Source organism: Chiloscyllium plagiosum, unplaced genomic scaffold (assembly GCF_037043375.1).
Source record: "Chiloscyllium plagiosum isolate Xiang-an unplaced genomic scaffold, Cpla_swu_hap1 HiC_scaffold_16, whole genome shotgun sequence".
NCBI lineage: Eukaryota > Metazoa > Chordata > Chondrichthyes > Orectolobiformes > Hemiscylliidae > Chiloscyllium > Chiloscyllium plagiosum.
In genome coordinates this window covers 11,011,504-11,035,934 of record NW_028270154.1, presented here as the reverse complement: position 1 = coordinate 11,035,934, position 24,431 = coordinate 11,011,504, and the positions used below count along the sequence as shown (strand labels likewise).

Below are 24,431 nucleotides of genomic sequence, written 5' to 3'. Positions count from 1 at the left end.
ATTGGATTTCAGCCTTCCCCCTCAGACTAGAAATTAGGAGTTGGTGATATCAGCAAGTAAATACCTCACTCACTCACACAATGCTTGGGTTACCTTCTCTGATCAAAATGTGGGTGGGGGCATACCACAGCTGCTATCTATATAGCACTCTTAACACAATGAGCCATTCCAAGGTGCTTCACAGGAGCATTATAAAATAACGTCCAACACAGAGCCACGCATGAGACTTTTGGTAAGATTTCAGCCGTTGGTCAGCTTTGAAGAGATACATTGTGTGGAAAATATCAAAAGAGGCAAATGTGATTTCGAGACAGAGATGTCGACATCCAATTCCAGGGTTCAGGGCCCAGGAAACTGAATTCACAGCTGACAATGGATACCTGGGGTTCTCAATAGGTCAGTATTAGAGGATGATGTGAAGGTGCTGGTGTTGGACTGGGATGGACAAAGTTAAACATCACACAACACCAGGTTGTAGTCCAACAGGCTTGTTTGAAAGTACAAGCTTTCGAAGCACTGTACCTTCGTCGGGTAGTTAATATCAGAGGTATCTCAGAGGTTGGACAAGATTGTGAAGAGAGGGAGGGAGGGAGGTGGCCCTGGGGAGAGAATCCTGAAGTAGGACACTGCTTGACTGGGAGCCAGTGTTGGTCAGCGAGCAGTGCCACCCAGCTGAGTGAGAGGGGAGAGGCATTGTGGGAATGCACAGTCACCACATCAAAGCCATCACACAGGATGAACAGGACTGAGGAAAAAAAGCTAATCTTTGTCACAATCACACAGGCTGTTGCTTGGATCTTTGTTAAGAGCAGTTTCAGTCTGTGTCGGGGCAGATACCCAGTTTGAGGGATTGAAACATGGAGCTCTGGGAAGGATGTGAAAGTATTTGGGAGGTGATGACACTTCAAGAATGTCGGAGAGGAATAGGGTGAGAATGGCAGTTATTATGGAGCAGACCAAACCCCCTCTGAACATAACCAGGAGCTAGCCTAGACCCACTTTTAGCTTATTTAAGATGCTGCATTCCAGACCAATCCAACTACTAGGCTATAAGCAAAACATATTTTATTCTTACACTGGCTTAATTTTAACTCTATTGAAGTACTTAACTAAATAATATACATTTCATACCAACTGTTCCTACATTTTATACGAGCAATTCCATTAACACGCCCTTGGCAAAAGCAAATTCAGCAAAACAGTGTTATTCTCACATATGGTCTTCTCACTCTAATCCAACAGAACAGAATACTGAAAGAAACAGTCTAGCAGAGACAGAGAGAGAGAGAGGGAGAACTGAAACTTGTTGCAGCAGCAGAGAGAAAGAGAGAGAGAGAGAGAGCCGAATCATACATCTTTCTCCAAAACCCCAGCTACAGCAACTGGAAGCAAAGGCTGAAACCCTGGGTCTAGTATGAGATTGACTTCACTCACTCTACATAAAAAACAAAGTTAATTCTTCTCTGCTTTTCATGGGGCAGATTCCTGGACAGAATAAATCCCTCTTGAAGGCACACAATGGATCGAAAGTGTGCAAGGACCAGGGAGGGGGAGGTGGTGGGGAATAAGGGGTTGTTTTCTCGAGAATGTGGGTGCTATAGCAGTCTTAGAGGGGAGAGGGTCAACATCAGCAGACAGAGAAAAACCATTGACAATATCATGGGATCAGCAGGAGACATTGGGTTATCAGCAGTTTAGAGGGAATAGGATGTGGGTCTCCTGGACATGAGGGAGTGAGGAGGGATATTGGAGAAAGATGTGAGCTTAAGGCAGGGTGGAGCATTAAGGTTTTAGATTAGATTAGATTCCCTACAGTATGGAAACAGGCCCTTTGGCCCAACAAGTCCACACTGACCCTCCACAGATAAACCCACCCAGACCCATTCCCCTACCCCCTATATTCACCCCTGACACTACGAGCAATTTAGCATGGCCAATTCACCTGACCTGCACATCCTTGGATTGTGAGAGGAAACCGGAGCACCCAGAGGAAACCCACATAGACACAAGGAAAATGTGCAAACTCCACACAGACAGTCACCTGAGGCTGGAATTGAACCTGGGACCCTGGTGCTATGAGGCAGCAGTGCTAACCACTGAGCCACCACAAGGTGTAGGGGAAGGGAGGGATGTAGCAGAAGCAGATTGTCTCAATCTTCGGGACCAAGAAACTCCATGAGCTCCTCAATCTTGCTCTTCATGATGAGGGTGGGAGAGGTTCAGAGAGAAGGATTTCTGAAGAAAGCTTGCAACAGGGAGAGGAAGCCAAGGATGATCTTTGTGCATCATTGCAGAATGATAAGAGGTTTCAGCAAGACTTAGTAACAGTCTGACAGAGAATAACTGAAACAGTTGACCTCCAAACTCCTTTCAAGATGAAAATAACAGCAAAGCATTGCAGGTGCTGGAAATCTGAAATAAAAATAGAAATTGCTGGAGAAACTCGACAGGTCTGGTGGCTTCTGTGTGTGTGTATCTCTCTCTGTGTAATGTTGTCAGACCTGCTGAGCTTATCCAGCACTTTCTATTTTTGCTACCTACAAGAATGTGTCTCTTGTGATTTAAGGGTGTGGTGGTGAAATCTGTCCCTGGGGAAATGGCTGCAGTGGGAGACAGTCATGGTTCTAGTGGGGTCTGGGATATCAAAGGTGAAGGTGAAGGTCGAGTTGAGTAAATCAGTAACTGCAGGAATGCTGCAGCAGAAGGTTTTTCAAGGTGTAAGTTGTGAGTTTACTTGCCATATTGTCTCACTTGTCCTTTCCTTTATATTCCTTTCACTGTTTAATCTCTATTAATGATAGTGAGTCACTCTGCATGGGAAAGCTGCAGCTAATTTGATGTCGTACACTCTTACAGATCAGAAGGAGGTCACTTAGCCCATCAAGTCTATACTGGGTCTTTGAGTGAATTGGCCAATTGTTCATTCCCCACAGTGCTGCAATGTTTATTTTCCTTTTCAAACATTTAACAAAATCCCTCTTGAAAGTTTATGTTGAATCTGCTTCCAACGCCTTTTCAGACAATGCATTCCAGATCACAACAACTTACCTCAGCTCATTTTGTGGAATTATTTAAATTGATTCTCTCGTTACCAAGCCTCAGCCATTAGAAACAGATTCGTCATCCTTGCTCCATCGGAACATATCATGATTTTCCTCACTTCTGTTTAATCTCCTCTTAGCTTTCTCTCTTTTCTGTACATTTATTCATTCATAAGATAAAACAAAGAATTGCAAATGCTGAAGATCTGAGACAAAAAAAACAGAAATTGCCGAAGAAACTCAGCGGGTCTGGCAGCCATTGTGGAGAGAAAGCAGAGTTAAAGTTACAGGTCTAGTGACCCTTCTTCAGACTCTGAAGCACCTTTCCACACTACTGTCTGTCTTCTGTGACCAACTCAGTTCTGCATCCATCCAGCAGAACATCCCAGATCCCATGACTCTTTATTTTTTGTACCAGCCTACCATGAGGTAATTTATCAAAGGCTTTACTAAAGTCCATATAGACAACATTCACCAGCCTTCGTTCATCAATCATTCTTGTCACCTCTTCAATCCAGTTGGTGAGACATGACCTTCCCCCTTCAAACTCATGCTGCCTATGACTAACAAGTATATTCACTTCCAAATGTAAATAAATCCTGTCTCTCAGTATCTTCTCTAACAGTTTCCCCACCACTGACGTCAGGTACCCATCAACTCAAACAGAACAGAAACAGACCCTTTGCACCAACTTGTTGTCCACGCCAACCTGATATCCTTAGTCGATCTAGTCCCATTTGCCAACACTTTGCCCATATCCCTCCCAAATAATTCCTGTTCATATACCCATCCAGGTGCCTATTAAATGCTGTAAATGTACCAGCCTCCACCAATTCCTCTGGCAGTTTGGTTCCTCAGGGCTGACACTCAGTGTAAAGTAATGGTAGAGGGCTCTTGAGATAGAATGGTAATGTCCCTCCCTCTGAGCAAGAAGCCCTTAGTTCATATCCCATCTGAATGGGATGTGTGCATCATAATGTGTTTTAATAAGTTGATTGATCAAATGTCTAAAGCAGCCTACTGGTATTGAAGCCATATTACCCGACAACATTTCGACACTGTGTGAGGATCAGTAACAGTCATTGAAAGATTATTGCTGTCTATCAGACAAAAGCCTTTCACCATAAAATATTTAAGGTGAAAAGCAATAGCCAGGTTCATTGCCGAGCGGATTTGTGGTTGGGAGGGCACAGCAGAGGAGTCTAAAATCATCAGGTGAAGGTTAATGAGCTGTAAGAAGATTGAAATGCAATCTCTTCTTAATGAGGCAGGATATGTGAACTAAGCCCAGCCACCGACCCTCAGAATATGCAATCACACTACTTTCTTCTTGAAAAATATTCTTGAAGAGATTTATTTTCCGAAAGGTGAATCAGTCAATTATTGAATTTTTAACATCTTTGATTGAACTCTATAAGCCTTAAAACCCTATGAGCCTTACAAAGAGCATTTTCCAAACATTATACTGTCCTCTCTCCTCCCATGTGTCATAGAGTCATACAGCACGGAAACAGATCAACCTGTCCATGCCAAACATAATCCCAAACTAAACTAGCCCCCCCCCCCCCTCTCCTGCATTTGGCCCATATCCCTCCAAACATTCCTCATCCAAATGTCTTTTAAACATTGTAACTGTACCTACATCAACCACTTCCTCTGGCAGTTCGTTCCACACACAAACCAATCTGCATTAAAACATTGCCCCGCTATCTTTTCTAAATCTTCTTCCTGTCACCTTAAAAAATATACCCCCAGTCTTGAAATCTCCCACCCCAGGGAAAAGACAACTGCCTTTCACCTTATCTATATCCCTCATTATTATATACACCTCTATAACGTCATCTCTGAACTTCCTACACGCCAGTGAAAAAAAGTCCCAGCCTATCCAGCCTCTCCTTATAACTCAACACCCTCCCATCCTGGGCAACATTTTGGTAAATCTTTTCCAAACCCACTCCAATTTAATAATATCCTTCCTGTAGCAGGGCGATCAGAACTCAACATAGTCACTTTCTTTTCCTGGTCATGTTCTGAAACATATAGTCCAGGCATCATCTCAGTTCACTGTTCGTCCATCAAAGACACTGAGCACCTTGGCCAAAGACCATCAAGTTTATCCTCATGCAGTATCGCTACAAATTTACAAAACAAAAATATCTGGGAATATCATGCTGGTATCAGCAAAAGGGATTGTGAAACTGATGGAGGATTGTGTTTGGAAAATGCTACAAATGCACTAATCCTTCGGGGAAGGAACTTGCCGCATTTACTCAGTCTGGGATTATAGGTGACTCCAGCCCACAGCAATGTGATTGATTCTTAACTGGCCTCACAAGTGGCTCACAAATCTGCTGAGTTGACTCAAACCAGTAATCCTCCTTGGGGAATCCCACCATAGCTTTCGAGTAAATGCCAAGATCTCCAGTGATCCTGAATCCAATGTTCTTTGTAATGTTAAAACTGAATTCGAATCCTGCTGTGGGATTTGGATTCACACTGGGTTGGATTATTAATCCAGGGCATGGGATTCCCTGTCAAATAAACTAAGCACAGCATCTCCCCCATACTTTTGCACCCCACTTCTATCCAGATAATTACCCAATGCCACTCGGGTGTCTGAACACTTTGCAGTATTAAACATCAATCCCATTGTATCCACACCCAGTCTCTTATGAGGGATTACTTAAGCATCGTTCCATTAGATAACATGGTGTAGACAAACTCACACAGAGCCTGGGTAATTACAGCAATTACATACCAACTTCAGTGGTGGGGAAACTTCAAGAAACAATTACTTGGGATAGGTTTACTGGGCACATGGAAAAGGGTGGTCGAGTAGGGAGAGTCAGCACAGATTTCCAAAAGGGGCAATTGTGTTTAACTAACTTGCTGGAGTATGTTGAAAAGGTAACAGAAAGGCTTGATGAGTGTCGAATTACTTATCCAGTGTACATCGATTTCCAGAGGCATTTGATATGATGCCACGCAACAGACTTATAAGAGAAGTGATAGATCGTGGAATAAGAGGATTAGAGTTAGGTTAATGTTAGGATTAGGCTGAGCAACAGTATCACTGTGGACATGAAACCAGCTGACCAATAGAAAAATCATAGATTTATTTTGGCTGGAAGAACATTTGTAGCAGAGTTCAGCCTGTACTGGGACCTTTGCTTTTCTATATTAATCTATATTAATATATTAATCTAGATTTAATTTAGAATCTAATATATTAATCTAATTAATGATCTAGATTTTGGTGTACAGGGAACAGTTTCAAAGTTTGCAGATGACAGCAAACTTTAAAGAATTGTAGACTGTGAGGGTAAGGTGGCACGGTGCCTCAGTGGTTATCACTGCTGCCTCAGCGCCAGGGACCCAGGTTCAATTCCACCTTCAGGCAACTGTGTGGAGTTTGCACATTCTCCCTGTATCTGCTCCAGTTTTCTCCCACAGTCCAAAGATTTGAAGGTTAGGGTGGATTGGCCAATGCTACGCATTGCCCATGGCGTTCAGGGATATGTAGGCTAGGTGGATAAGCAATGGGAAATACAGGGTAGGTCTGGGTGGGATACTCTTCAGAGTCAGTGCAGACTTGGTGGGCCAAATGGCCTGTTTCCACACCGTAGGGATAGGGCTTCTACGAAATGAGAGACAGAGAACATTGTACATGGATCTGGAAGAGTTAATACCTAGAAAAATGTGATATCGTCACCCACTGCAATGATGACCTGCAGAGACACGGGGTTAGTCATTGACTTGGAAGGTTCCAGAATGGTCAGCACCACTGATCAAACTACTCATGTGACATGTACCTCAGAATCATAATGCAGAATGAGGCCATTCAGGCTGAGGCTGAACCTAACCTGGGTTTCCAGCGCTGTAAGACAGCAGTGATAACCACTGAGCCACCATGCCACTTGGAGGTGCTCCATAAAGCTCAGCTCTTTGCCAAAGAATTTGGTCAGCAGCCCTAATGCCTCTTTATGTGGCTCGGTGTCACATTTTGCCCAGTAACATACCTGTGAACGCCTGTGGGCATTTTACTCAAGTTCAGGTACTGCATCAATACAATCTGAGCTTCTATGTTGAATCAACATTGGTAAAGACATGCCTCAAGACTAGTTCCTGAAAGGAAAATTGAAAAAGCTGTAGCGACATGTTCATTTGCAATCAACAAACATCTCTAAAGTAAATCTCAATAATGACTTGGCTACAATGAACCACTCTGAGGTATATTCACTGTCATCGTGCAGACTGCATTCCCAAAAACAGCAAGTGATGAGCAAGAACCTACCCAACCCTCCCTGCAAATAAAGGATCATTGTCCAGGATTTGCGTGGGATTCAGGAAAGTGCAGCAGAGCTTCCAAAGAACCTGCCTTCCTCCTTTAAGACTACCTCTTTAGACCAAAATTCTAGCCTTTCCAGTATCTTCCTATGAGGCTAATTATTTTTTAAAATGCTCCTGTGAAGCACCATGGGATGTTTTGTTACATTCCAAAAGAGCAGGAGGAAGCCATTCAGCCCCTCAATCTGCTCCACCATCTAATACAATTGTCGCTGATCTCATCTCAGCCTTTACTCCATTTTCCTGCTCGCTCTCCATCTCCCTTTACCCGTTACTGATTAAAAAACCTTCCACCGCCTTAAATTTACTCAGTCTCCACCTCACTCTGGAGGTAGTGAATTCCACAGATTCACCACCCTTTGAGAGAAACAATTCTTTTTCATCTCTGTTTTAAATCTGCCATCCCTTGACCATAAAACCATGACCTCTCGTTCCAGATTGTCTCACGAGGGGAAACAACCTCTCCACGTCTACTTTGTTAAACCCTTTTAGCATCTTGTACACCTCAATTAGATCTCCTCTCATCTTAGACCAGCAAGTATCGGCCTAAACTGCTTTACGGCTGCTCTTAAAGGAGCTTGATTGATGTAGATTCTTGGGATGATAACGTTATTTTGGCAAAATATGAATTGTACTGTGACTCCTTTCCACCAGTTTGCACAGGCCTCTGTGAGAATAGAATGGACGTTATGCTAAAGAAGAAAGAAGATACACAACATGGCATTGACTGCAGTTTGACAGAGCTCGAATGAACAGGGATCCTTTTGGCTCACGGATCCCAAAGGTTCACCCACAAGGCTCAAAACCCATCTCATACCTCACGCAACTACTTTAACCTATTGGCCCAGAGGTTGTGTGCTAGCACTAATCGGTCATTCAGCTGACTCCAGCCACAGATTTATGCCCCAAACCACCAGAGGAAAGGGATTTATTTTTGCTGTCACCTGCGACAGATGAGCCAAGTTATTTTTGATTCCATTTTCCCCATCTCCCCAGAGCCTTGTGGGGGGAGGTGAGCATTTTCTGTCGATATAGATTTTTCAAAACATGCCTCACTCCGAACCACAAACCACAAGTTGTGTTGAAGCTGCATTGAATCACGTTAGGTAGATCATCATTCACTTGTAATTGGTGGTCATAATTCAGTCAGATTGAGGGTACTTATGGTAAAGGACCAATATAAACCAGGCATGAACTCTCTCGCAGCTGGGGAAAGGCCAACTTTACTGACGCGAGTTAGCAAAGAGTGGGCGGGAAACAAGTACGAGAAAATAAATTGATGTCAGATCCAGTGGGAGGGAGAAACGTAGGAACAGGAGGAGGCCATCAGCCCCTCGAGCCTATTTCACCATTTAATTGGCTCATGGTTGATCTGTCACCTTACCCCATATTCCTGTACTTCTCTACTTGAGTACATGTGACAATAAAATCTAAATCTTCCTGCCTTTGGCCCATATCCCTTTGTACCATTGCTTAACAAACATTTGTCAATCTCAAATTTAAAATTAACAACTGACCCCGCATCAACTGTCACTTGTGAAAGACAGTTCCAAACCTCTACAACCCATTGTGTATAGAACTGCTTCCTAACTTCTCTCCTGAACGTTCAGGTCCTAATTCTTACAGATCCACAATGCCATTAGGGAAGAAATTTCAGGATTTTGACCCAGCAACACTGAAGGAACGGTGATATATTTCCAAGTCGGGATGGAGAGTGGTTTGGAGGGGAACTTGTAGAGGAGTGGTGTTACCATGTATCTGTTGCCCTTGTCCTTCTAGATGGTAAAGGCTGCAGATTTAGAAGGTGTTCCGGGAGGAGTCTTGTAGATTTGGAATTTTAACAATGAAGAAGGATGGAATAGACAGGCATTGTTTTCTTTGGAACAGTGGAGACTGAGGGAAGTTTGAATCGAGGTGGATAAAGTTATGAGGAGCCTGTTGCAGAAAGGAAGAACCTATTCCACTTAGTAATAATCAGAGAACATTAATTTAAGGCATTCAGCAAATAGAACATAGATTAGAACATAGAACAGGACAGCACAGCACAGGCCCTTCGGCCCTCAATATTGTGCTGGCCTTTTATCCTACTGTAAGGTCAGACTAACCTACATATTCTTCATTGTACTACTTTCCATGTGCCTATCCAAGAGTCGCTTAAATGTCCCTAATATCTCTGACTCTACTACAACCGCTGGCAGTGCATTCCACACAACCACCACTCTTTGAATAAAGAACCTACCTCTGACATCTCCCCTCAACCTTCCGCCATTCTACTTAAAATTATGCCACCTCGTGATAAACATTTCTGCCCTGGGAAAAACTCTCTGGCATCTCAACATTTGTACACCTCAATCAAGTCACCTCTTGTCCTTCTTCGCTCCAATGAGAAAAGCCCTAGCTCCCTCAACCTTTCTTCATAAGACATGCCCTCCAGTCCAGGCAGCATCCTGGTAAATCTCCTCTGCATCCTCTCTAAAGCTTCCACATCTTTCGTATAATGAGGCGACCAGAAGTGAACATAATACTCCAAGTGTGGTCTAACTGGGATTCTATAGAGTTGCATCATAACCTCGCGGCTCTTAAACTCAATCCCCTTGTTAATGAAAGCCCACACACCATATGCCTTCTTAACAACCCTGTCAACCTGGATGGCAACTTTGGGGGACCTATGGATGTACACCTCAAGATCCCTCTGTTCCTCCACACTGTCAAGAATCCTGCCTTTAATCCTGTTTTCTGCATTCAATTTCGACCCTCCAAAGTGAATGACTTCACACTTTTCCAGGTCAAACTCCTTCTGCCACTTATCAGCCCAGCCCTGTCAATGCCCCACAATCTACAATCGCCCTCCACACTATCCACAACTCCACCAACCATTGGCAGACTTACTAACCCACCCTTCCACTTCCTCAGCCAAGTCACTTATAAAAATGTAATTTATAAAAATTACAAAGAGCAGAGAGTCCAAAAAGATCCCTGCGGAATACCACTGGTCACCAAGCTCCAGGCTGAATACTTTCTATCTACTGCCACCCTCTGTCTTCTCTGGGCCAACCAATTCTGTATCCAGACAAACAGGTTTCCCTGTATCCCATGCCTCCTTACTTTCTGAATGAGCCTACCATGGGGAACGTTACAAAATGAATTGAAACATCTAAGAATAAAGGGCAAGCCATTCAGGACTGAGATGAGGAAGAATTTCTTCACTCAGAGAGTTGTGAAACTGTGGAATTCTGGGGCCAGTTCATCAGATGTATTCAAGAGGGAGCTGGACGTGGCCCCGGCAGTTAAAGGGATCTAGGGGTATGGGGAGAAAGAGGGAGTGGGATATTGAGATTGCATGATCAGCCATGATCACATTGAATGGTGGTGCAGGCTCGAAGGACCGAATGGCCTACTCTATTGAATGGTCCTTCATCCTGTGCATTTCAAAATGTGACAAAATGCTGCAGAATTTAAAGACTCCTCATCTTGCCACTTACTCTTGTTCTAAATACTTTAAATCTATGTCCTTTATCAGTTATCCACCCTCTGGCTACTGGAAGAAGTTTTTTTTAATTCATTCATGGGATTTGAGTGTCGCTGGCTGAACCAGCATTTATTACCCATCCCTGGTTGCCCCTTGAGAAGGTTGGGGTGAGCTGCCTTCTTGAACCGCTGCAGTCCATGTGCTGTAGATTGACCTTGGGTGGTAATTCCAGGATTTTGACCTAACAACAGGAAGGAACAGTGATATATTTTCAAGTCAGGACGGTGAGTGGATCGGAGGAGAATTTGTGGATAGTGGTGTTCCCATGTATCTGCTGCCCGGGTCCAAAGATGCGCAGTTTAGGTGAACTGGCCATGCTAAATTGCCCATAGTGTTAGGCGCATTAGTCAGGGGTACACATATATATAGGGTAGGGAATGGGTCTGGGTGGGTTACTCTTTGGAGGGTTGACGTGGACTTGTTGGGCTGAAGGGCCTGTTTCCATACTGTAGGGAATCCAATCAAAAAAATACTGGACATAGTATTCCAGAATACACTGCCTGAGGTACCATGGAGATCGGTTCAACTGAGACTTTCAGTAGGGGAGCTGGTTAAGCACCTTATGAGAAAGAAATTTATCTGGGTATAAGGGGAAAGACTGGTGTCAGTGGGAACATCCATGTTGCTCTTGCAGACAGACATCATAAACATGATGGGCCAAATACACTCCTACTTCACTGTCATCATTCTGTTTTGTATTTCGTGCCTCAATTTCAGGGTATAAAGCATGGCACAGGGTTTAGCACTGCTTCCTCACAGCGTCAGGACCTAGGGTTCAATTCCAGCCTTGGGCATCTGTCTGTCTGGAGTTTGCACGTTCTCCTCTTGTCTGCATGCAGTTTTGGTCACTTTACTACAGTATGGGTGTGATAGCACAAGAGGGGATACAAAGGAGGTTCACCAGGATGCTGCCTGGGATGGAGAAATTGAGCAATAAACTGAGATTAGAAAGGCTTAGATTATTTTCTTCAGAACAGAGAAGGCTGAGGGGGGACATGATTGAAGTGCATAAAATTATGAGGGGTATGGACAGGGTGGGTGGAGAGCAGCTGTTTCCCTTGGTTAAAGGGTCAATCAAGAGGGGGCATTGTTTTAGGGTAAGGGGCAGAAGATTCAGCAGGTGGTGAAAGTCTGGAATGCACTGCCTGGAAAGGTAGTGGAGGCTGAAAACCCTACTACCTTTAAAAAATATTTGGATGAGCACTTCAAATATCATAACATTCAAGGATATGGGTCAAGTGCAGGAAATTGGAATTATCGCATTTTCGGTAATAGCTATGTCAGTGCAGACTCGATGGGCCGAAGAGCCTTTTCTGTGCTGTTTGAACCTATGAATCTATAAATCTGTCTGTGTGAGTTTTCTCCGGGTGCTCCAGTTTCCTCCAGCAGATCAAAGTTGTGCAGGTTGGATGGAATGGTCATATGAAATGCAGCATTATGGGATTGGGGTAGGGAGGATGGAATGCTCTTCGGGGGGTCAGTTCAGATTCAAGGGACCAAATGGCCTCTGTCTGCACTGTAGGGATTCTATGATTTATAAAGCAAAGTAATCTCTGTTTTTCTTTTAACTTTCCTAATCTGTCCAATCACCTTCAAAGATTGCGGTGCACAAACATTCAGACGGGTCTCCCCCCCGTCCCCGCACTTTTAAAAAAGTTTTTAACAGATTTTCTGTCCTCAGTCCTCTTGAAAAGAATCCCTCCTTTGCGAGGGAGACAAATGCGAAGAGAGGAACTTATTTTTAATCCTGATTAGTATTTTGAAGGGGGATGCCTCATAGTGACACACACTTGCCTTCACCAATGCATTTTCTCTCATGTTTGATTTAGGTGAAGACAACAGAAACAGAGATGCTTCACAATAAAGGGGGAAGGCTATGGACGGACAGCTAGCAGAGAGGGACACACAGAAAGGGATGTGAGGAACTTCCTTCTTACTGTGTGCCAACGCCAACAACTCTCCATCCAAACACCAAGCCATGGGAAAGGACTGCATGGGTAAGACTCACAGGGCAGAATTAGCACATCATATAGAGGACAGCATCAGCCTGATGTGAAGTTTTGTAGTGCAGCCAGCACAATCTAAGGAGGGTCAAAACTGACTAAACCTAAATGGTTATTTTCTTTCTGAAGGACAAGAGAATTCCTTTCATCTGCTGCTTACTGCCTTGAGGTATCCAGGGCTTGGTTACAGTGTCAGGAGACAATCAGTCAAACAAGGAGAGATTTCTGGGACCTGTCAAAATACAAATACGAAAGCAAAAAGTGAAAAGTGAAGTGGTCTTCCTTCAGAAAACATTTGAACCAGAACCTGCCTTTCTCTTCACAATAAAGTTGATGTCGCACTCAATTGAAATTGTCCAACGAGGAAGCTGATCAGAGGCACAATCGTTTTAATACTCTGCACAAGACAGGATTTCATTTATATTTTAGGTCGTCCTTTAAAAACTTCTTAAAGCCAAACATAGTCTTTAAAGCGAAGGGACTTCCCATTGCTCTCTATTCCCAGATACCCCGAGTACCCTCACTGACGCAGAGAACCGAGCCACATGGAGCTAGGGGCTGATGTGCCTTCCTACGGCTACTTCAGCAGGACCCCTACTGAGACAAAGGGTCCCAGCTCCCAGCCATTCCTCCTGGATCACCAGGAGAACCATCTGAGGAACTGGGAAGATGGAGAGGATTGCCAGGCCAGAGTCATGGGCACGGAGAAAGAAAATGGCATTGCCGAGAGCTTGGAGCCAAGTCCCACGATCAGCGAGGGGTCCATCAGGGAGCCAGCCTCCACCCTGAGGGAAGACACCTGCCCCTTGACCATTTCATCTGGACGGGTCACACCAAGCAAGACTGGGACAAGGGGCAGAGGGAAGTGCAGACCTCCCAAGATAGCGCCACCTGTGGCACCAGGTTTGACTCTACAGCAGAGACCAGCAAGTAAGCATTATTTTAATTCCTCCTGGCTAACACTGACTTTTCAAGGCTGACTATATCATTTTATATAGCCTCAATAAAAAAAACACAACACATAAACCAGACAGATCAAATGTCAGTAATTCATAAAGACGTGTCAGTCAGTAAGCACATAGCTCAGGCTAATTCTTGCAGTACAGTTACCGAGGTAGAATCACACTGTTCGAAGGGCCAACACTTAGGGAGTGCTACATTGTCAGAGGGGCAATATTGACGGACAATCACATTTTCAAGAGTTAATACAGAAGGACCGTTACCCAGTCGGAGTGGTAATACTAAAGGTGTGCAACTATGGAGCAATTATGTGGGAGTGCCGTATGGTTGGAGGGTGAGTACCGAGAGAGTGTCACAGGGTCAGATGGTCAGTACTGACAGAGTGCCACAGGGTTGTAAAACTGAGGGAATACTGCACTGTCGGAGGGTCAGTACTGAAGGAGTGCTGTATGATCAGAGGGGGCGTACTGAGGGACGACTGCACTGTTGTATGGCTGGTGCTGAGGGAGCTCTGCACCATTGGAGGGCAAGCCTCAATTCAATCTGCCTCCACTAAACTTCCAGGCAGCCATGATTTGGCGATGCCGGTGTTGGACTGGGGGAGTACAAAGTTAAAAATCACACAACACCAGGTTATAGTCCAACAGGTTTAATTGAAAGCTAGTGCTTCCAATTGAACTTTAGATGTCATTGGATCCCAGGGTTATCTGACTGATCCAGGTTGATAGATAGAGTCATAGAGTTATATATCCAGGAACAAACTCTTTGGTCCAACTCATCCATGCCGACCAGATATCCAAAATCAATCTCATTCCACTTGCCAGTCCTTGGGCCAATTTCCTCTAAACCTTTCTATTCATTTACCCATCCAAGTACCTTTTAAATGTTGTAATTGTACCAGCTTCCATCATTTCCTCTGGCAGCTCATTCCATACACACATCACCATCTGTGTGGAAAAGTTGCCCTTTTTAGGTCTCTTTTAAACCCTTCCCCTCTCACCTTAAACCTTTGCCCTCTAGATTTGTACTCCCCCACCCTGGGGAAAAGACCTTGACTTTTTACCCTATTATTGCCCCTCATGATTTTATAAACCTCTATAAGGTCAACCTTCAGCCTCTGATGCTCCATGGTAAATAGCCCCAGCCTATTCAGCCTCTCTCTACAGCTCAAATCCTCCAATCCCAGCAACATGTGTAAATCTTTTCTGCAACCTCTCAAGTTTAGCAATATCTTTCCTACAGTAGGGAGACCAGAATTGTATGCAGTATTCTAAAAGTGGCCTAACCAATGTCTGTACTGCCGCAACATGACCTCCCATCTTCGATACTCGATGTTCTAACCAATGAAGACAAGCTGTGCTAAATGCCTTCTTCACCATCCTATCTACCTGCGACTCCATTTTCATGGAATTTTTAACCTGCTCCCCTAGGTCGCTTTGATTGGCAACACTCCCCAGGGCCCTACCGTTTACTCTATAAGTCCTGCCCTGATGTGCCTTACCAAAATGCAAAACCTCACATTTATCTAAATCAAACTTGATCTGCCACTTCTCGGTCATTAGATCATCTGGTCAAGGTCTTGTTGTACTCTGAGATCATCTTCTTCACAGTCCACTTGTCATCTGTTAACTTCCTAACCATACCTCCTATATTCCCAACCAAATCATTTGTTTAAATGACAAAAAGCATTGGGTCCAGCATCAATCTGTGTGGCACACCGCTGGACACAGGGCTCCAGTCCAAGAAACAACACTCTACACCACCCTCTGTCTCCCACCCTTCAAGCCAATTTTGTATCTAATTGGGTAGCTCCCCCTAGATCCCATGTGATCTAACCTTGCTGAACAGTCTTCCGTGCGGAACCATGTCAAATGCCTTGAAGTCCATAGAAACAAAGTCCACTGCTCTGCCTTCATCAATCTTCTTTGTGACTTTTTCAAAAAATTCATTCAAGTTAGAGACACAATTTCCCACACAAAATGCCATGTTGACTATTCCTATGCCTTTCCAAATGCATGTAAGTCTTGTTCCTCAGAATCCCCTCCAACAACTTACCCACCACTGACATAAGGTTTACTGGTCTATGGTTCCCTGGCTTTTTCTTACAGCTTTTCTTAAATAATGGCAACACTCCAGTCTTCCAGCATTTCACCCATTGCTGTTGATGATACAAATATCTCAACAAGGGGCCCAGCAATCACTTCCCTAGCTTCCCACAAAGTTTTGGGAAACTCTTGTTTGGGTCCTAGGGATTTATCTACCTTTATGTGTTTTACGACCTCCAACGCCCCCTCTTCTGTAAATGAACTCTTCTCAAGACATCACTATTTATTTCCCAAGTTCCCTAGCTTCCGTATCCTCCTCCAGTAAATACTGATGTGAAAACATTCGTTTAAGACCTCACTGATCTCCTGTGGTTCCCCAGATAGACTGCCATATTGATCTTTAGGGCTCTATTCTCGCTCTAGTTACTCTTTTGTCCTTAATGTACTCACAGAATCTCTTTGGATTCTCTTTAAATCTATTTGCCAGAGTTATCCCATGTCCCCTTTTTGCCCTCCTGATTTCCCTCTGAAGTGTACTCCTACTGCCTTTACACTTCTTTCGGGATTCACTCCATCTGAGCTGTCCATACCTGACATATGCCTCTATCTTTTTCTTGCCCAGAGCCTCAATTCTCTTGTCATCCAATGTTCCCTGCACCTTCCAGCCTTGCCCTTCACATTAACAGGAATATACCATTATATAAATTAGAGAATTATGATCACCTAAGTGCTCCCCCACTGACACCTCTGTAACTTGCTCTGGCTTATTTCCCAACATATTGCTCCTGTAGTAGATATGTCCACACAATGAATAAGAAAGTTTAGATTTACAAGTTTTTTTGGTGGGGGTGCAACAGCACATGAAAGAACTTCAGAGAGGAATTTACAAGAACATGGAGTCAGAGATAGGTTCTTGAGGAGGGGAAGTTGAAAGGGCAGGGAAACTGCAGACTTAAGGAGAGGGCAGATCGTACCTAAAGACAGGAAATTATTCATAATATTAACAAACATGGTGGTCAGCAATTTGGTGGGAATAGCAGGAAGTGCTATTCAACTTGGAGAGGAACAAAAGATATGGAGGAGTCCCTCTGTGGCACAGTGGTAATGTCTCTAGCCCTGGACTGGGAGGCCACATTCAAGTCCCACCTATTCCAGAGGTGTGTAATAATATCTCTAGAAGTAAGATAGAACTTGGAAAAACATACAAATTCAAGGTTTGGGTAAGAGAGGGAAAAAGCAGAAGTGACTGATCAGATGATCTCAGTGTTAATATTTAAGCAGATGAGAGAAGAACTCAATAGTGCTTTATGTAGTCTAGCTACATCTGGTAATGAATACAGCAATATTCTGGACTGTCAGCTTCGATTTTTATGCTCAAGTCCTGAAATAGAACTAGAACCTTGTGACTCAGGCAAGTGGGCCATGGTTGGCAAAATAAACAAAACTCAGGAAACGTGCCCAAAATATATTTAAAATTGTGCTGATTGTATAAATGCAACTATAATTGCAGGCCATGCAGGCCAGGCATCCTTTACCTGCACATCGAAAAAGCAGCAAGATCTAAAACCCAAAAGTTTTTTTTCAAAAATTAACCTGAACAGACCTGTAGGCACGCTGAGTTCAGGCCCTTTGGAAAAAAACCTTCACTTTTAGGGCTCTTAGTACCAAACGAAGTACTGTGCCACGTGGCCCAAATTGGTCCAGAACAGAACCGAATGGACTGTAGTAATAAATGTAGCACCAAATGGACACAAAGAATAATTAGTGCCGAGATATTTTAAAAAAGCATTCACACACTATTAAGATTTTGATAACATGAATGCATTCTCCAACAGATGAGGGTACAGTGAGTACAAGAGTTAAATGAAAACTTTGCTTTTGAGATTATTAATAAAAGATCTTAGAGGGTAAGGTAAATATACCCTAAAACCGAAAGTATGTTTCATCTATAAAACCCAGTCATGAGGTTTTTGGATAAAGGATTCCTGACCTGTACTGTGAAATGAATTGGCATAATCACACTGTTATTATTCACTAATGAGTGTCACTGGCTGGGTCAGTATTTATTGCCCGTCCCTAGTTGCCCTTGAGAAGGTGATGGTGAGCTGCCTTCTTGAACCGCTGCAGTCCATGTTCTGTTTGCATCTCCATTAGGGATGAAATTCCAGAATTCTGACCCAGTGACAGTGAAGAAACAGCAATTTATTTCCAACTCAGATGGTGAGTGGCTTGGAGGGAACTTGCAGGTGGTGGTGTTCCCATTTATCTACTGCTCTTGCCCTTCTTGATGGAATTAGTCATGAGTTTGGAAGGTGCTTTCAGAGGATCTTTGGCAAATTTGTGCAATGCATCTTGTAGATCACACACTCAGCTGCTACTGAGTGTTGGTGGTGCAGTGACTGAGTGTTTAGGAGAGTGATGTCAATCAAGCAGACCACTTTGTGCTGGATGGTGTCAAGGTTTTTGAGTGTTGTTGGGGCTGTACCCATCCAGGTATGTGGGAAGTATTCCATTACACTCCTGACTTGTGTCTTGTGGATGGTGGACAGGCTTTGGGGAATCAGGAGGTGAGTTACTCACCACAGTATTCCTAGCCTCTGACCTGTTCTTGTAGCCAGTATAAATATATGGTGAGTACAGTTGCGTTTCTGATGAATGACAACTCCCAGGATGTTGATATTGGGTTTTTCAGTGAGAGTAACACCATTGAATGTCAGGGAACAGTGGTTAGATTGTCTCTTATTGATGATGGTCACTGCCTGGCATTTGCATAGCGTGAATGTTACTTGCCACTTGTCAGCCCAAGCCTGGATACTGTCCAGGTCTTGTTGGATTTAGACATGAATTGCTTCAGTAGTTTTGGAATTGTAAATGATATTGAACATTGTACAATCATTATTGATCATCCCCACTCCTGACCTTATGATGGAGGGAGGGTCATTATGAGCAGCTGAAGATGATTGGGGCCTAGGACACTACCCTGAGGAACTCCTGCAGAAATGTCCTGGAGCTGAGATGACTGACCTCCAACAATCACAGCTATCTTCCTGTGTGTCAGTTATGACTCCAACCAGCAGACAGTTTGCCCCTGATACACACTGATTCCAGTTTTGCTAGGACTCCTCAACATTCAGTCAAATGCAGCCTTGATGTCAAGGGCTGTCACTTTCACCTCCCCTCTGGAATTCATCTCTTTTTTCCACGTTTGAACCAAGGCTGTAATGAGGTCAGGAGCTGAGTGGCCCTGGTGGAACCCAAACTGGGCATCACTGGACAGGTTACTGTGGAAACAGGTGCTGTTTGATAGCTCTGTTGATGGAACCTTCCATCACTTTATTCATGATTGAGCTAGTAGTTATCTGTCTGATCTCATCGTCTGACTGACCCCATTATTTGACAGATCCAGGATAATCTGACCGATCCCACTGTATGATTGACTGTTATCCTACTGACCCCATTGCAAAATCAGCTTTCAGAGGTGTTTAGTTTCAATCTTTTATGGAAGACTGGCATCACAGGCAAGGCCAGTATTAATTACCCATCCCTAATTGCTCTTGAACAGAGTGACCTCCTTGGCCATTTCAGAGAGCAAGTAGGAGTCAGCCACCATTGCTGTGGGTCTGGAGTCACATGAAGGCCAGACCAGAGAAGGATGGCTGATTTCCTTCTCTAAAGGGCATTAGTGACCCAGACAATCGATTATGGTCTCCATCATTAAGACTAATATTTTATTTCAGACTTTATGAACTGAATTTAAATTCCACCAGCTGACACGGTTGGGATTTGAACCCATGACCCCAGTAGTCAGTCTGGACCCTAGTCCAGTGACATTAGCACCACATCTCCATTTCCCAGGCAAAATTTCCACACTCCTCCTCTCAAGTCTCCTTGCCAAATGAGTTGCAGCCACTTCTTATTGTGTTCATAAGAAGTATTTCAATGTAAGAACGAGGGAAAGCTAATTAGGTGAAGGAAGGCACATGAGCCAGCTCAAAGTCTATGTTGTTTGAGTACAGAGCATGCTGCAATAATTGCTATAACCATTAGTAGATGGTGGGTGGATAAAGATAAGTATGAACAGCAGAGAAGTTTGAACTCTGTGCTGCTTACCATCTGTCCAACTCTTTTGAACTCAGGACTTTTCAGAATTACTTGGCTCACATTTCGTGATCGCTGAGAGGATAGAATGAACTTGCATTTGTATAGCATCTTTTTTTATTCACTTCTGGGACGTGAACTTCGATGGCTGGGCCAGCATTTCTTGGCAGTTCCTGGTTACCCTTGAGAAGGTGGTGGTGAACCGCCTTCTTGAACCGCAGCAATTCATGTGCTGTAGTTTGACCCACAGTGCAGAAAGGGTGCTATATTTTCAAGTCAAGATGGTAAGTGGCTTAGAGGGGAACTTGTAGGTGGTGGTGTACACATGTATCCGCTGTCCATGTCATCCTCTTTGGAAGTGGTTGTGGGTTTCTAAGGTGCTGTCTAAGGATCTGTGGTGAATTTAAACAGTATATTTTGTGGATGGTACACACTGCTGAGCATTGGTAATGGAGGAGACTGGATGCTTGTAGAAGTTGTGCTAATCAAGCAGGCTGCTTTGTACTTGATAGTATTAAGCTGCCTGAGTGTTTTTGGATCTGCACTCCTCCACGCAAGTGGGGAGTATTCCATCACACTCCTGACTTGTGCCTTATAGATGGTGGACAGGCTTTGGAAAATAAGGAATTGGGTTACATACCGCAGTATTCCTAGCTTCTGACCTGCTTTTAGAATAGAATCCCAACAGTGTAGAAACAGGCCCTTCGGCCCAACAAGACCACACCAACGCTCCAAAGGCTAACCCACCTAGACTCATTCCCCTACCCTTTGTTTACCCCTGACTAATGCACCTAACCCTAAACGCTATGGACAATTTAGCACGGCCAATTCACTAACTAGCACATCTTTGGACTGTGGAAGGAAACTGGAGGATCCAGAGGAAACCCACACAGACACAGGGACAACATGCAAACTCCACACATAGTCGCCCAAAGCTGGAATCAAACCCAGGTCCCTGGTGCTGAGGCAGCAGTGCTGACCACTGAGCCACTGTGCCACCCCAAGTTGCCCTTGTGGCAACTGTGCTTATATGGCACGCTTAGGTCAGCCCAAACCACTTAACAGCCAATGAGAAATGTTGGAATGCCCAAATATGACAGCCAATTTGTGCACTGCAAGTTCCCACAAATATCTAAGTGGTGATAACTGCTTGCTTGGTTATTTCTATTTTAATCACTCATGGAATGTGGGTGTTGCTGGCTGGGGCCATGCCCAGTTACCCTTGAGCAGGTGATGGTGAATTACCTTCCTGAACCATTGTCAGCCATAATGCCATTAGGGAGGAAGTTTCAGGATTTTCGACAGTGAATGAATGGCGATATATTTCGAAAATATGGTGCTGTTCTTCCAGCTTGTGCTGAGCTCCGCTGGAGCACTGAGACTGAGATGTTGGCCAGGAAACAGGGTGGGATGGCACCTCATTTTCCACTTGGAAATTCTATAGCTTTCTTAACTCAATGTTCTTAAGTTTTAGGCAGCTTCTCTCAAATCCTTACCCCAACCACCCATATACCAGTCCTTGCTTTCACATGGTCTGATATTACACACAAACCGTTGTTAGTCACTAACAGACCCCATTATTTATTCTCCTCGATGGATTGTTATCCACTCCTTTGTCTGTCCAACTGTTTTTCTCTTTTTTTGGGTTCTATCCCCACCTATCGTTTACTCCTTATCCCCTCCCCACACCCTACCTTCTGCATAAAATCAACTATTTCTGAGTTATCATCAATTCTGCGGAAGGGCCACTGCATCAAAACGTTGATTTCTCTTCACAGACCTCTTGAGCTTTTCCAGCAATTTCTGTTTTTGCTTCTGATTTACAGCATCCACAGTTCTTTCAGTTTTTACTTAATCCTTTTGATTGTTGCCTTTGCCATTGGATAGATCAATGTCAGCAGGTCCCTTCCATTTCTCTATAGTTAATCACAGGACTCTGACACCATCTTGACAGCGATAATGCCAGCAATCCTTACTCTGAGGGCATGGTTTCAGATCCCACCACAGCAGCTAGTGGGACTTCAATTAACAACCTAGATTCAAAGCTAGTCTCAGTGATGGTGACCATGACAACCATTATCAACGGCCCCTTTAAGGGAGGGAAGACCACCGTCTTTACCCGGTCTGGCCTTCATGTGACTCCAGACCCACAGCAATGTCGTTGATGCTCAACAGTCTCTGAAATGACTGAAAGATATCAGTCGAGGGATGGGCAACAATTGCTGGACTTGCCAGCAACTCCCAAATCCCATGAATGAATAAAGGATTATCATTTTGCATTGTTCCAAAGTTATTTCCATCACACTACAACAGGCTTTTTGCCCATTATTGAAAACTATCCTTAGTGCTTAATGCCAATTATCAAGCGACAAGTGGAATATAAGGCCTAGCTGGATTCTGGGGTCTTACATCGAGTAGGGAATCAAGGCCATGGAGAGATTCACTAAGATGACCCCAGCAATCCACAATGGTGAGGAAGGTTTGAGAGAAACTGGGTTCTCTTGATTAGAAAAGAAAGCTTTAGGGGATATCCAATTGAGGGGTTCACAAATAATGAGGGGTTTCAATGAAGTAATTTCAGTGAAACTATCTCTTCCGGTCAGTAAATATAAGAAAGTAGTGGTAATGTATTGTATCATGTAAGAGAGATATCAACAGTCACATATAAGAGATAAGGGTGTACTATTGAGAGATGTACATTCAGACAGCAGCATTTTGTATATGTAAATATAATAATTCGATGAAACCAACCAGATTCTCATTACAGTCACTCATGGACAAAGTCAAGAGTGTGGTGCTAGAAAAGCACAGCAGGTCAGGCAGCATCCGAGGAGCAGGAGAATTGACGTTTCGGGCATAAGGCCTTCAGCAGGAATGACTCATGGACGAAAGGAAACTGCTACTGGTCACAAATTATCAGCAGAGTCAAGGAGACAGAAGGAAATCTTCGATCCATATTTGACCTGACCTACATATCACTCCAGACCCACAGCAATGTGTTTGATTCTTAAATATCCTCAGAGCAATTAGGAATGGGTAATAAATGCTGATCTTGCCAGCAACTTCCATGTCCTGTGAATAAATTAAAATGAATGGGTAAAATAGAAGCCCAAACCACAAGTCTCATGCTAACCGAAACCAGTCATTGAGATGTACAGCGCAGAATCAGACCTTTCAGTCCAATTTGTCCATGCCAACCAGATATCCTAACCAAATCTAGTCCTATTTGCCAGCACTTGGCCCACATCCCTCTAAACCCTTCCTATTCATATACCCATCCAGATGCCTTTTAAATGTTGTAATTGTATCAGCATCCACCACTTCCTCTGGCAGCTCATTACACACACGTACCACCCTCTGTGTGAAAAAGTTGCCCCTTCCATCCCTTTTAAATCTTTCTCCTTGCACCCTAAACCTATGTCCAATAGGAATTCACGGAACTCAATTTAAGGGAAGAGCGAAAGTGAAGAGAAGAGTCTTTTCTACCCAGAGGATCTTTGAGCAAAAGAATCTCTCCAAAACCAAAGTGGAGAAAAATCCTGAAGAGTTGTCAAAAAGGGAATGGATAAATGTTTTCAAGACAGGGACATGGAATGGAATTAAGTTGTGTTGCAGAGTCATCAGAGACACTATTTCCTGTTTCCATGAGATCTGGGCATCATCTGCAAGATTATTATTTGTTACCAATCCTTAATTGTCCTTGAACTGAGTTAGGACTTAGCCTGCAACAGTCCTCGACACTACCTAAAACACCATCGACCTTTGCGTCATCGGCAAACTTACTAACACACCCTTCCACTTCTCCATCCAAGTCATTTATAGGAACTAGAAAGAGCAGAGGCCCAAGAACAGATCCCTGCAGGACACCACTGGTCACTAACCTCCAGGTGGAATACTTTCCATCCATTACCACTTGCTGTCTTATTTCGGCCAGCCAATTCTGTATCCAAACAGCCAAATTTCCCTGTATCCCATACCTCCAAATAGCTGCTTTCCAAATAGTCATAAATCCTATCTCTCAGAATCCTTTCCAGTACCTTGCTTACCACAGACGTAAGAATGACTGGTCTGTAATTCTCTTTCTTGAACAGAGTAACAACATTCACCTCCCTCCAATCATCTGGTACTACTCCCGTGGACAGTGAGGACACAAAGATCATCACCAGAGGCACAGCAATCATATTCCTCACTTCCTGTGGTAACCTTGGATATATCTGGTCTGGCCCTGCGCACTTATCTATCTTGACACTTCCCTAAATTTCCAGCACATCCACTTCTTTAATATCGATCTGTTCAAGCCTATTAATCTGATCCACAGCATTCTCACTATCAACAAGATCCCTCTCTCTAGTGAAAACTCAATTAGGGCCTCCCCTACCTGTTCAGACTCCAGGCACAAGTTCCCTCT

General features: G+C 43.8%; 1 protein-coding gene and 1 long non-coding RNA gene across 3 annotated transcripts in view; one reads left to right on the top strand and one right to left on the bottom strand.

Moving 5' to 3' along the window:
• The window catches only part of LOC148147478 (uncharacterized), a 116,992-nt gene extending 109,824 nt beyond the window's left edge, over positions 1-7,168 (bottom strand). The window contains exon 1 of the long non-coding RNA XR_015759697.1: positions 7,061-7,168. This is a non-coding gene — a long non-coding RNA (uncharacterized LOC148147478). The remainder of the gene's footprint in view (positions 1-7,060) is intronic.
• synpo (synaptopodin) overlaps positions 1-24,431 on the top strand; it is a 102,157-nt gene that overhangs the window by 30,211 nt on the left and 47,515 nt on the right. Inside the window, exons 2-3 of one of the 2 annotated variants that reach the window (XM_087995116.1) lie at positions 12,747-12,914; positions 13,050-13,850. In XM_087995116.1, coding sequence (XP_087851242.1) covers positions 13,466-13,850 — 385 coding nt within the window. In that variant the 5' untranslated portion in view covers positions 12,747-12,914; positions 13,050-13,465. Of the gene's footprint in view, positions 1-12,746; positions 13,851-24,431 lie in introns of both variants that reach the window. The other variant, XM_087995119.1, reaches the window with a different exon arrangement.